The sequence below is a fragment of the Neoarius graeffei genome, chromosome 9 (assembly GCF_027579695.1).
Source record: "Neoarius graeffei isolate fNeoGra1 chromosome 9, fNeoGra1.pri, whole genome shotgun sequence".
In the NCBI taxonomy this organism is placed as follows: Eukaryota; Metazoa; Chordata; class Actinopteri; order Siluriformes; family Ariidae; genus Neoarius; species Neoarius graeffei.
The window spans coordinates 73,510,982-73,525,634 of NC_083577.1; the positions used below are offsets into that span (position 1 = coordinate 73,510,982).

A 14,653-nucleotide genomic window follows, 5' to 3' on the forward strand; every position below is an offset into this window, starting at 1 on the left:
CCATTATGTTTACTTGCATAAATATTAACACAATGATGAGGTTTTTAGCCAGTGTTTTTTTTTTTTTTTGAAGGATACCAGTAATTTCTATATTTAATTATTTGCACTATTATTACGTATTACCAAAAATGGACACTGAAAAGACAGTGATGCCATTGGGGAAATATTGGTGTATAGCATATTATCACACCTGCGCACTTTGGCACGTGCAACATATGGACTCTCAAGCATGCTCCCTACAGCTTGCACTCCAAGTTGACTCATGCATGCCGCTAATGACTCACACCTGCATGGGATTAAGGCGCAATCAGCTCGCCTATATAAAAGACTTGAAATGCACACTTATTTTGCGAAGTATTACATTGTTGACACATTTCTGAGCCTTGCTTGTATATTGGTTTCCTGAGCCCTGATTCCTGTCCCTAGTCTTCGATTCTGCTTTTGCTTGTGATGCTCTGTTTGTGCCTTGCCAGACCGTTTGCTTGTTTCACCGTTTCCAATTTTGCCTGCCATTTTGGATTGTTTGCCTAATTCTTGTTATTATAATAAATACCTTCTGCACACACATCCATCTCCTACCATCCCTGACAGTATTCTTCACCCAGCTGACACATATGCACCAATTGTGTGCACTTTTTACTTTTCTGTTTCACTCACTTGTTTGCTTAAATTTAAGAAGAAACCTTTGTCACATGCACACTTCAAGCACAGTGAAATTCATCCTCTGCATTTAACCCATCTGAAGCAGTGAACACACACGCACACATACACAGAGCAGTGGCCAGCCACACTACAGTGCCCAGGGAGCAGTCAGGGGTAAGGTACCTTGCTCAAGGGCACTTCAGCCCAAGGCCGCCCCACATTAACCTAACTGCATGTCTTTGGACTGTGGGGGAAACCAGAGCACCCGGAGGAAACCCATGCAGACACGGGGAGAAAATGCAAACTCCACACAGAAAGGCCCCCGCCGGCTGCTGGGCTCGAACCCAGAACCTTCTTGCTGTGAGGCGACAGTGCTAACCACTACACCACCGTGCTGCCCCAAATTGTATTAATGCCAAAACATTTAGTAAATTATTTTCACTTTCAAACCATAATCACAAGCGCATTTTTTAATGGAAGTTCCATCAGACTCAAACATTTGTGAAATCCAACACGTTCAAAGTAACGTACCAAGTAATAATAATAATAATAATAATAAAACCCCAAATCAGAAAACGTTGGCACAGTAGGGAAAATGCAAATAAAAAAAGAAAGCTGTGATTTCTAAATTTACTTTGACTTGTATTTCATTGCAGACAGCATGAACCCAAGTTATTTCATGTTTTATCTGGTCAACTTTATTTAATTTCTTAGTATACATCTGTTCCTGTGTTTCAGGCCTGTGACAAAAAGTTGGGATGGTGCCAATTTAGGGCTAGTAAAGCGGTAAAACATTTAAATCATGATGGGACTTGAAACAGGTGATGTCAACAGGTGATTGTAATCATGACTTGTTACAAACGATGTAGCCAGGTAAGGCCTAGTCACTGAGGAGCAAAGAGGGGTTGAGGATCCCCTTCTTTGCTCCTCAAGGAAATTATTGAAATGTTTAAAAACAATGTTCCTCAAAGAAAAATACAAAGGGTTTTTGATATTTCACCCTCAATGTTGGATGATATCATTCAACAATTCAAGGAATATAGAGGAATTCTGGTGCATAAACGGCACAAGCCTAAGTTGAACACCCATGATCTCTGATCCCTCAGATGGCACTGCATCAATAATTCATTCATCTATAGCTGATGTAACCACATGGGCTCAGGATTACTTTGGCAAACCTTTGTCATGCACTACAATATGGAGTTACATCCACACATGCCAATAAAAACTTTACCGTTCAAAAAGGAAGCCTTATATTAACTGTCTCCAGAAACGCTGTTGACTTCTCCTCTGGGCTCAAAGGCATCCGAGACGAACCATCACACAGTGGAAATGTGTATTGTGGTCAAACAAATCAACATTCCAGGCCTTTTTTTTTTTTTGTCAGAAATAGATGCTGCATGCTCTAAACCAAAGGCAAAAAGGACCATCCAGACTCTTACTAGCCAGGGTCTGTCATGGCAAGTCCAAAAGCCAGGGTCTATCATGGTATGTCAGTGCCCTTGGCAAAGGCAACTTACATTTCAGTGATGGCAGCATTAATGCAGAAAATACAGCACTGCGCAAAAGTCTTCAGCACCCTATATTTTTTTCATACAAACTTTGTTATAGATTTCTATTTTATAACTTCTACATTTTCGAGTCAGTACAAACATCTTAGAGTTCCAAACGTTCGTTTTCCAGCACAAAATTAAATGTGACAAAAAAAAGTTTGTATCTGACCAGCATATTCCATAAGAGACCACTTTTCAGATTAAAAAAGAAAACATAATGAAGGCTACTGAGTTTTGCTGCAAAACTAAGAAGCAAGTGTGACAGTCAAAGTGTCCAGAAGAACTGTGGTTGGTTCTGCAAGATGCTCAGTAAAACCTACAGCTCATTTCCTTATAAAACTGTACTCAGCGCACCGGAGACTTTTTTTTTTTTTAAAGCAAAGGGTCGTCTCACATCAAATACTGACTTTATTTCATTTATTATGGCTTACTGCTGTTTCTATACAACCCCAATTCCAAAAACATTGGCATGCTGTGTACTCTGTTAAAAAAAAAAAAGAGTATGATCATTTTCAAATCATGGAAAACCTATATTTCAATGCAAATAGTATGAAGGCAACATATTAAACTAAGAAATTTTTGTTTTTTGAAAAATATATGCTCATTTTGAATTTGATGTCAGCAACATGTTACAGAAAAGTTGGGACAGGGGCAACAAAAGACTGAAAAAGTTGTCTAATGCTAAAAAAACTTAATTTGGTTAATTGGGAACAGGTCAGTAACATCTCATCTCATTATCTCTAGCCGCTTTATCCTTCTACAGGGTCGCAGGCAAGCTGGAGCCTATCCCAGCTGACTACGGGCGAAAGGCGGGGTACACCCTGGACAAGTCGCCAGGTCATCACAGGGCTGACACATAGACACAGACAACCATTCACACTCACATTCACACCTACGGTCAATTTAGAGTCACCAGTTAACCTAACCTGCATGTCTTTGGACTGTGGGGGAAACCGGAGCACCCGGAGGAAACCCACGCGGATACGGGGAGAACATGCAAACTCCACACAGAAAGGCCCTCGCCGGCCCCAGGGCTCGAACCCAGGACCTTCTTGCTGTGAGACGACAGCGCACACCACCGTGCTGCCGGTCAGTAACATGACTGGTATAAAAAGAGCATCCCAGAGAGGCAGAGACTCAGAAGTAAAGATGGGGAGGGGTTCACCGCTCTGTGAAAGACTGCATGGGCAAATAGTGCAACAATTTAAGAATAATGTTCCTCTATGTAAACTTGCAAATAATTTTGGGATCATATCTTCTACGGTGCATAATAGGGTGCATCAGTTGCCCCCAAAAATGAAAAGTTCCTCCGATCATGATGCATTTTTGTTTTTATGTTCCTTTTGGTAAGAAAACACACTGGGTGAAATATTTTGACAAAATTCAAAAGTTTAATGGTGGCACCAGGAGCTCAAATTTATGAAAAAGCTGCTATTTTATGACTTTTATGACAAAATTTCGATCACTTTTCATGGAACATTATGGCACCTTATAGAGTATACCAAATATCTTAGATACACATTTTTAGTACATATTCTAAATATATTATCAAGCACAGTTTGAGTTTTAGCTGTTCATTGAATCATTGCTCAACTACTTTTAAACAATACAAATGTATTATGAATCACATTAATGCTTCTCAATCCCTTGCAAAGGTTCTTAACATGATCTCTGGGTCACAAGAAATCAATAAATGGAGTCCAACATTGTGATTCAAACCTTACGCGAAAACATAAAATAAGCGTTTTTTTGGCAAAAAATGAACCTCATGGTGCCACCATTAGACTTTTGAATATGGTCAAAAAATTTTACAGGATGTCTTTATTGGTGAAAAGGAACACCCAAACAAAAATGCATCAGATTTTATGAAAGTGAGGGCAACTGATGCACCCTAGTGCATAATGTCATTAAAATAGTCAGAGAATCTGGACAAATATCTGTATGCAAGAGACAAGGCTGAAAACTCACACTGGGTGCCTGTGATCTTCAGGCCCTCAGGTGACACTGCATTAAAAGCAGACATGTGTCTGTTGTGGAAATCACTGTATGGGCTCAGGAACACTTCAGAAAACCACCCTCTATGAAAACAATTCATTACTGCATCCAGAAATGCAAGTTAAAACCATATGTAAACAATATCCAGAAACACCGCCACCAACATCTTTTCCAGGAATATTTCAACAAGGCAAGTGCAACACCACATTTTGCACACATTACAAAGGCATGGCTGTAGAACAAGAGGTTACCTGTCCCCTCTGTCCCCAGGAGAGAATGTGTTGCAAATTTTGAAACAAAAACACGATGACAATGACCCCATATTGTTGAAGACATTAAGACCTGTTTGCAGGAAGAATGGAACAAAATAGCACCTGAAACTCTTCATCATTTGGTGTCTTCAGTCCCTCAACATTTTTTATGTGTTGTGAGAAGGAATGGCAACATTATAAAACAGGTAAATGATGCACCTAACTTTATTTTTAATGTGTTACATGAATCAGGATTGAAATAAGTGTTTATTTTAAAAAAATTATGTGCTGTTGTATTATTTTGAGTGCAATACAGGTCAAATATTATTTATAAATCAGTGTTTTCAAGTTCAATTTCAACATACTGTCCCAACTTTTTCTGATCTGGGGTTGTCATAATTAAAAGTTATGTATCAGCCCCTTTCAAAACACAGTACAAGTACAGTACAAGTCGGTTAGGATTCGGCTTTCTGGTGCATTATTTGGAACATACTCTTGTGTAGTGGGCTGTTTTTCCAACATGCTGGATGCATATAATTAAAATTCAAGGTCTGCTTTTAAACAGAATAAAACCCCCCTGGTGTTTGTATGCTGTAGACTGCAGCATTACTCCCTTGTTTCTGTACAACAGTTTAAAATGCCATCTTATATTTTAACATGATTTAGATGAGATTTTATATATATCAGTGTTTTCCCCAGAAAAAAAGTAAAGCCCTAAATTCTGGCATGATAATACACAGACAATTGAGTGCCAAAGGTGCGAAGCGAAACTAGAGGGATCCGGGGGCATGCCCCCCGGGAAAATATTTTTGAAAATAGGTGCTCTCAGGTGCATTTTCAGGGTCTCAAAGGTTTTAGATATATGATTATAGGATAGATTTTACCAGTGTTTCAATGATTTCTGACAAATAGTATTAAGGTATACACATTTGAAATTTCACCTTAAAGTTCAACATGCAAGTTAAACTGTTTTGTTATAGATTACTTAGGTATATGATACATTGAAAATCTACAGGGATACCTTAATTATGTATGATCAAGTAGTGTTGTAACACTATAATGAATCGGAAAATTCCGGGATGTCTGACGTCTTCTTTCGATATTTTTATTGGACGGTTTGAACACGTGATCTTGATATAGCCAACAGATTACAGTTTGTTTACATCATACCACGTGGACATATTACTTTGACAGAATCAACACAAACATTGAAAAAAAAGTCCTCTTGTTTAACACAAATATCAATCAATATGTAAATGGATCTGTTATTTGCTCTCCTATGTATCTAGTTACTTGTGGGTAGGAAATTTAACGTATCGGTATAAATCTAAGCGTATCGGATTTTAACTAAAGCAACTAAGCGTATCGGCAGGCAGAGCAAGCGTATCAGGCTCGATACGCTAAAACGCTTTGGAGAAAACCATGATATATATATATATATATATATATATATATATATATATATAGCGGCATGGTGGTGTAGTGGTTAGCACTGTCGCCTCACAGCAAGAAGGTTCTGGGTTTGAGCCCAGCGGCCGGCGAGGGCCTTTCTGTGTGGAGTTTGCATGTTCTCCCCATGGCTGCGTGAGTTTCCTCCAGGTGCTCCGGTTTCCCCCACAGTCCAAAGACATGCAGGTGAGGTTAACTGGTGGCTCTAAATTGACCGTACAGTAGGTGTGAATGGTTGTTTATCTCTATGTCAGCCCTGCGATGACCTGGCGACTTGTCCAGGGTGTACCTCTCACCCATAGTAAGCTGGGATAGGCTCCAGCTTGCCTGTGACTCTGTAGAACAGGATAAATGGCTACAGATAATGGATGGATGGATGGATGGATGGATGGATGGATGGATATCTATATCTCATCTCATTATCTCTAGCTGCTTTATCCTGTTCTACAGGGTCACAGGCAAGCTGGAGCCTATCCCAGCTGACTACGGGCGAAAGGCGGGGTACACCCTGGACAAGTCGTCAGGTCATCACAGGGCTGACACATAGACAACCATTCACACTCACACCTACGGTCAATTTAGAGTCGCCAGTTAACCTAACCTGCATGTCTTTGGACTGTGGGGGAAACCGGAGCACCTGGAGGAAACCCACGCGGACACGGGGAGAACATGCAAACTCCACACAGAAAGGCCCTTGCCGGCCACGGGGCTCGAACCCGGACCTTCTTGCTGTGAGGCAACAGTGCTAACCACTACACCACCGTGCCGTCGGATATCTATATAAGATTTAAAAAATTGTCAGCCCTGTGATAACCTGGTGACTTGTCCAGGGTGTACCCCGCCTCTCGCCCATAGTCAGCTAGGATAGGCTCCAGCTTGCCAGCAACCCTGTAGAACAGGATAAGCGGCTACAGATAATGGATGGATGGAGTTAAAAAATAAAGCTGTGAAATTTTTTATTTCTTAAATGTTTGCAACATTGCCTATAGCGCCAGCAGGGTCCATTTTATGAAGCATGAAATGTCCTTGCACTTGAGCTGCGCTGAGGTCTGTATGTGCTTGCAGTGCACATGTTGCGAATCTCTCCCCCTCAGCTGCAGACTCCAGTGGGTAGAACCTTTGGAACATCTGAGTGAGCTGATAATGTGTACAATGTCCAACATACTGCTTTAGATCCACACGGCCAGGTCTTATTAGAGCTGGATCAAGTCTTTAATGCATGAGGGAAAGAAAACAAAGTAAACATAGTTGGTTAAGATTATACAAATGGTAAATGGTTCATTCACACTGTTAGATTCTAAAAGTGTTCATGGCATGAATGACACAGTCTGAATGATGTGTAGTTATACAACACCACTCTCAAATCAGATTGGTCAGATGGTATTTATTAATTTTCTATAACAGCAGCTCTGACAGTTATTCCCTACTGTGCTATTATTAAAATGTTATATTATATATTAGTTTTCCTGCTTTCTGCTGAAAGGAAAGATTTGTTCTGAAGACTTTCCTGTGGTTGAAAACCATTACAAAGCACTGACAATAGAGACTCCTTCCATAAAATGTTAACACCATCTCTTCACAGAAAAGTTCAACATATCAAGGATTGTATGTTTTTTTTTCAATAAATAGCATGTTTCTTAATCTGTTTATTATTAACCGTAGTTAAATCGCGTGTACAACATACAAGTCCTTGTGAAAAATTATAACATGTTAGAAAGAAAGCATTATTTTAAAAAATCATTTGAATTACAGCCTGAACTACTGTCAGAGCTGCTCTTACACAAAATTCAGAAAATCAGCACCTTCAGGCCTTCAACAGAACTATTGTATAAAATAAGAATGGACCATTTAGGGGCGTGCTGTTATAGGAAAATAATTAAATTCAAGCAATCGACCAAAATGAAAGGAAAGCAACGATAAGCTTCACTGCCTTACACACACACACACACACAAAAAAAAAAAAAAAAAACTTGTACATTAAGGTTCCCTTAATTACCATTATTTGGGAACAGCATTTGGTAACATTAACCATTAACTTAATGGCATAAGTTAGAAAAGTAATTCTTGTTGGTGTTAATATTTTTCACTAAATAAGCCAAAGAAGAAAATCATGTTTATTCCACCCATGAGTAAATAACTCATTCCACCAGACTGAATGATTAATTAAAAAGTCTATTGTTTATAATTGAGGCTGGGTTCAAATTTTTATACCCAGAAACCCACGTTTAGCTTTTAACATTTGGAAACATGCTGTAATTATTTTAATGATAAATTCATGAGGACTTTTTGTCATGGATGGAATAAATGCAAGTAAGTGTATTTACTTCTGCAAATCGGTGTACTTAATTAACATTTGAACGGAACGGACATTACTTAAAGCATGTATTACCTTTGTTAACATTACTTGATTGGACTTTTGTATTTTATGTTTACGTTTATGATTTTGGAAAATGTTAACTAATGCAGGAAATAATTTTAGTTTGAAATCCGAATGTGAAGCTTTATTTTCACTTCTGCACCAGTAAACTTAAATAACTGACTCTTACCTGTCAATAAAATTTGTCGTCATGAAGACAATTCTAGCTTCTGAAGAAGCAACGCCATCTAGTGCATTCAGAAGTCCACTAAATGTGAGCCTCCCCATGCCCTGGTAGGCCACTGGATCTGGAAACAGTAAGGAAAACAGAAAGCCATTACAAGCAGGACAGGACAAGGACATGGTGCTCACAGACAGAGTCTTGAAGTACTCAACATATGATTTAAGCTTGTTTCAGCTACAAGTTGTCATGCTTAAATGATTTTTTTTTTATCTTAAGTCAATTTATCTTTTCAAAATGGACCCAACTGGCTTTAATGAAAATGCTGGCAGATCTGACATTCAGACATAGAAAAACAGGACTGTGTTATTTATAAAAATCATTGCAGACATACTCTCAGTTGGCAGGAGTTCTCGGCTGACAAAGGCAGCATCTACATCCTCCAGCAGAATAATGCTCTGCTGTGGAGCCACACTCAGTAGGTGATTTAGCCGATCATCAGAAAGACTGCGGTCACTCAGACTCATCAAACAGATGCTGTAACCCAACTCACCAGCGAGAGCTGTGCTGAAAAATTCAACCAAAACACACACACACACACACACACAGTATCATACCCATGCATACATGCGTACCTGTAAATTTTTTTTTGTACACATTGTACATGTGTATGGACCCTTTTCACGTGACGTCACGACAAACGCGGCCGCCATTTTGGACATGTACTACCAGTAGTTTACCACAGCCAGCATTGAGGAATGGCAGCAAAGAAAGTTTTTACTTTCAGCAAGACTTCCATCATGCCACTATATTGTTGTGCACCTGGATGTAGTAACCATCAACAAACAAGGCAAGGGTTATCATTTTATCGGATCCCGGTAGATGCTGACCGACGGAGATGGATAGCGGCATACCAACGCTTGAGTAGTGACCACTTTGTTGGAGGTAAGACGAATAAAATTAGCCAGAAAAGGCATTACATTGCTGTTAACATTCTGTGGCAGCGAGTGTGTAACCAAATAGGCTAAAATAACCCATTGTAACCTCTTTGTTCTTCTGTAGTAGCTATTAGTTAGTGTTGTGTTCCTTTGCTGTTGGTAGACTGTAGGACAGATCAGAGGCAGTGTCCTACAAACAGCGCTTAATTTGAGGGGGAGCAAGCCGGAGCGCGCTCCGGAACCTCGGGCGTTGGCTCCGGCAGCTATTTACACTGGATCCGGTGATCCGACACCTCTTTTGACTATGTAACAAAAAAATAATAATAATAATTAAATAAAAAAATGCAAGTTTATTTAGTGTTAATGTTTGATTTTGATATCTGTCTTGTTGGTGATTTCTCTCATGAAACGACATCCACAAAATATCTGCAGATGAACTTAATTTGCAGTGTTATTACAAAACATGCCCATAAGCGCAGCGCCGCGCCCCTCTCCCCTCCCCCCTCCTCTCCTCTTCCGCACTGGAGCCGCTCATCCTCTGCGCTCCGGGACCTCCCACTTTACAAATTAAGCACTGCCTACAAATAAGTGTTCAAAATAAGAGGAACATGTATTTGTCTCTTAAATCCAGGCCGTTCCCTGTAATCTGTAACAACGGTTGGAGAAAGTAATGGCAACTAGTGAGTGCACAAACCATAGAAGGGAAACTGTACACAGCGCCAGGGCAGTGTGATGGTATGTCTACTTTTAGATTGTGTTAGCTTATCAATGAACACACTCGTCACTCGATGAGTTTCACGTCTTTACGACGGATACTTAAATGTGTGTTAGGTATTACTGTTGCAGTCTAAGCAGTCATTGTAGCAGCTAGATGAGCAAGAACCGAAAGGGTCTGTGCCATAAACCGTTATTTCTGTACGGCGTTGCTAATGTGTCGTTACTGTTGTTATTTCTCCCTCTGCTCGCCCTGTAAATGCCCTACGTCGCTGGATAGCGAAGGTGTTTTCTGCATCTCGCTCCTTTTTCTTGTATGTTCTCTGTTTGTCGCCTTCCTCGCATTCAAACCAATTCGAGCCGAAGTCCGCTACATGTCCAAAATGGTGGTCGCGTTTACGAAGGTCACGTGACTGAAAAGGGTCTATAGTGACAATAAAGGCATTCTATTCTATCTATCTGCAATTCAGGTTAAATAAAATATTTAAGAAAAATACTGTACTTTATCTTTATTTTAACATATTTAAAATGTTGTGTAATTCTTGGGCTTTTCTTTGATATCTTAAACTACAACTGAACAAGATGGTAAAGTATATTTTAATATTTGGACATTAAAAATATTCATTTTTTTAATCATTCGTTTTCAAATGTTTTATTTTCCCTCCTAGTTCATGTCAAATAAATGTCATTGAACATTTGAAATTTTTTTTTTCATAGGATGCACTCCTCTGAAAAATATCATGAAACATACTGTGTCTAAGTATCATCGTAAGATCTTTACTCACCACGAGCTTAATTACTGTATTACACCGAGGTAACTTAGTAATTACAGAGTTCTGCTTTACACCAAAATAAAGTAAGTCACTAGTCTTACATGAAGCTGCTCTTTCCACAGCCTGGAGGTCCATACAATAAATATCCTCTTCTGTATGGAATCCCTACAAAAAAAAATTATTAAAGACTCAAAAATTGGAACATACTAATATTCAGAGAGTGATTTGAGGTAATCGATTAAGTCATGTCAATTTATTTGTATGGCGCTTTACACAGTCAACCTTGTCATAAAGCAGCTTTACAGAAAAATAAAGACTTTAAACATATGAACTAATAATTTTATCCTTAATAAAATGTATTTATCCCTAATGAGCAAGCCTGAGGCAATGGTGGTGACGATGGCAAGCTCCCTCAGATGTCGTGAGGAAGAACCCTTGAGTGGACTCACAAGGAAACCCACCCTCGTTTGGGTGATAACAGTAACTGGTAAGTAAGCAACTGTTTAAGTAACTGTTATGGCATAGCTACTGATTAAACAGTTACTGATTAAGTAACTTATGACATACCTCTGTCAGTATACCACTTTGGATTACTAATAAATTCCTTCACATCATCCACAATCCTCTCAGCTACTCCGTTCTCCAGGACGACAGAGGACAAAGGGCGCCGACGACGGGGGAAGCCAAAAGGCCTCCACTCCGCACCCATAGCAGTGTACATTACAGTGCGTCCTTCTTCCTGCTTCAGAGCAAGCTCTCGTGCTACAAACAACAAATTATTCAAATGGTCTGGTTATTAAAAATAAAGACCTGATACATGAAAGAGGTCACCATTAACAGGTTAAGAAGAAATCACAACACCAATACTGCTGATTGAATAGCTTTATTTCATAGACCAGTTTATGACTTAAAAGTTTGTGAAATTGTGTCTCAGTTCTTGAAAAATAGAAAAAGTTTATTGTAGCCTACGTGATTTTTCCCTATGCATTTATCCAGTGAGATTGCTCTTCTAAGGGAGCAGGAACATGCTTTGTTGCCAGATCTGCTGATTTAAAATCAGAGATTTCTTTTAGATTCTATTTAAAAAAAAATGTCATGGACATAGAATGCATGTTGTGCTGATGCCCTCCATACTAATAATGAGCTAATGACACAAACACAAAATTGTGTAGTGCTGTGGTTCTACCAATATGTTTTCACTGATTCCTTGCAAATCAAAAAAACTAAATTACATCTTAGATCTTTGGACTGATTGGCCCTACCTTCCTGCAGTATGTTGAAGAAGATTTGTCGGTTCCTGCCAAAGGCTGTAAAGGTGACAGACTCCCACGGTGTTCCTGTGTGCAGATCCACCATCTGCTTCTCTCTGGTCCTCTCCACTCTTATCCATTTTCTGCCATACCTAATACAAAAAAGGGTCATTAATTTCTTATTTGTAAATGGGCAATTCTTCAGCAGAGAGGCCAAAATTATGAAATTATTAAGATTGCCTTAACTTGTCAGTTCAGTGATATTGCTAAAGTATGGAATCCAAGGTAAAATGTACTGAAAACCATATTTAAAGATCATCACATCAATTATAGCAATGTTGCTTCAGAGAAATCTTTGTTTGAATTTTAAGAAATGAAAGGTCAGTTTTTTTCCTGATGTAATTCTGTTACTGACTTTTCTTTCCTCATAAAAGATTTTGCATTCAGAGTTGAACATAGGCAATTTTTCTATGCTTTTTAGGGTCAAAAGATACCCCGTACAGTGTGGAATTTTTATTTAATACCATTATCTCGAACACTGCAACTACAAAAACGTTACCACATTTTGCTGTGAATGTAATTCCGTTACCGAAGAACTACCCAAATTCATTTTATTTTTCAAACAGCCAAGACTCAGTTCAGTAAGATCTCATCTCATTATCTCTAGCCGCTTTATCCTGTTCTACAGGGTCGCAGGCAAGCTGGAGCCTATCCCAGCTGACCATGGGCGAAAGGCAGGGTACACCCTAGATAAGTCACCAGGTCATCACAGGGCTGACACATAAACAACCATTCACACCCATAGTCAATTTAGAGTCACCAGTTAACCTAACCTGCATGTCTTTGGACTGTAGGGGAAGCCCATGCAGACACGGGGAGAACATGCAAACTCTGCACAGAAAGGCCCTTGCCGGGCACGGGGCTCGAACCCGGACCTTCTTGCTGTGAGGTGACAGCGCTAACCACTACACCATCATGCCGCCCAGTTCAGTAATATGAATCTGGGAATTTATATCTATTAGCACACAGATTTCCAGTTCTGGAGACTCCCTGCTTTGCATGTTTTAATGTTTTCCATTCTTTAACATACATGCTCCAAGCAAATCAGCATTCCTTCCAGATTTCAAGTGGGTGTGTTTGAGCAGGGAAAACAATATAATGTCTATGACAGCTGGTACAACAGGACCAGAGTTGGAAATCTGTATGGTAACAGACACAAGTTGCAAGCCAGATATAGATATTTTGTGTTTTTACTGCAGGAATGCCATATGCCAATTTGCCTGCTTTAATTAATATAATATGTTCACGAATACTTTGAAATTCTGTAGATAAGATGACGCAAATATAGTTAATACAAGGTTGATCATACCTCTGACAAATGTGATATTTTTTCTCTCCCATTTGTTATGTAATTGTAAAGTGACCCTGGGTGTGAGAAAAGCATGATACAAGTTAAACTTAATAATAATAATAATAATAATAATAATAGGGGGCGGCACGATGATGTTGTGGTTAGCACTGTCGCCTCACAGCAAGAAGTTCCGGGTTCGAGCTCAGCGGCCGACAAGGGTCTTTCTGTGTGGAGTTTACATGCTCTCCCTGTGTCCGCATGGGTTTCTTCTGGGTGCTCCGTTTTCCCCCACAGTCCAAAGACATGCAGGTTAGGCTAATTGGTGGCTCTAAATTGACCGTAGGTGTGAATGCAAGTGTGAATGGTTGTCTGTGTCCATGTGTCAGCCCTGAGATGACCTGGCCACTTGTCCAGGGTGTACCCCGCCTTTCACCCGTAGTCAGCTGGGATAGGCTCCAGCTTGCCTGCGACCCTGTAGAGCAGGATAAGCAGCTACAGATAATGGATGGATGGATAATAATAATAAGCCTCACCAAATAATGTGGTTTCCAGGACTTGGGTGGAAATCAAACTGTGTGTGGACCCGTCCACTCTCATGCTGCATGTATGAGGTCTCCACACTGAGGTGCTGTGTATGCTTGGCATGTTTGGTAATCCAGCTCAACAACCAGTGGTAACTCTTATCTCTGCTAGGAACCTCAAGGGTGATCATATAATGCCGCCTGAAAAAGACCATGCCAATCTGTGCCCCCTTTCTTGCAACTGCAAGTGCTGTGCCCACACCAACTAGTCCAAAACCAGCCCCAAAGTAGGGGTTGTCCTTCAAAGCTCCCAGAAAATCTGAAAAGGTCATTGCTCAGCTGTGTCAAATTTCTCAGTCAGTCATCAGGAGCAGTATTGTTTCTCTTCTTCACTGTGAATTCTGCAACACATTCGGACACAAACACATTTATAATAACCAACAAAACACTGAAGGAGTCTTGAGAACACTTCTCCTGCAATGTATCTCGGTTTCAATAAATTGCACATGAAATAATCACTTACGTTAATAAGATTTGCATATCACTGGATGGTTTGCACTTCATTATTTACGACTGATAACTTCCAATCATTTTAGAGTGTTGTTACATCCATTGAATTACAGATACACAGCAAGTCCCTGTTACACCACACACCTGCGTTTTCATTGGACAAACGCGG

At 39.8% G+C, this 14,653-nt stretch overlaps 1 protein-coding gene across 1 annotated transcript; it reads right to left on the reverse strand.

Annotated features, from left to right (window-relative positions):
- Positions 1 to 6,620: 6,620 nt before the first annotated feature.
- Positions 6,621 to 14,636, reverse strand: LOC132891346 (mitochondrial chaperone BCS1). The gene is made up of 8 exons (XM_060928860.1): positions 14,498 to 14,636; positions 13,987 to 14,375; positions 12,115 to 12,254; positions 11,420 to 11,614; positions 10,954 to 11,017; positions 8,822 to 8,994; positions 8,437 to 8,554; positions 6,621 to 7,100 (listed from the first exon to the last, which is right to left on the reverse strand). Exons 2-8 carry the CDS (start codon positions 14,304 to 14,306, stop codon positions 6,854 to 6,856), a joined length of 1,257 nt encoding a protein of 418 aa, XP_060784843.1. The 5' UTR covers positions 14,307 to 14,375; positions 14,498 to 14,636; the 3' UTR covers positions 6,621 to 6,853.
- Positions 14,637 to 14,653: the final 17 nt, after the last annotated feature.

Excerpts from the sequence above, each read along its gene's own strand:
- LOC132891346 (XM_060928860.1), bottom strand. The coding sequence starts at position 14,306 with ATGACCTTTTCAGATTTTCTGGGAGCTTTGAAGGACAACCCCTACTTT. Across the intron at positions 12,255-13,986 it reads CCTGGAAACCACATTATTTG|GTATGGCAGAAAATGGATAA; the intron begins GTGAGGCTTATT and ends TTTTTGTATTAG. Across the intron at positions 11,018-11,419 it reads AAAGTGGTATACTGACAGAG|GGATTCCATACAGAAGAGGA; the intron begins GTATGTCATAAG and ends TTTTTTTTGTAG.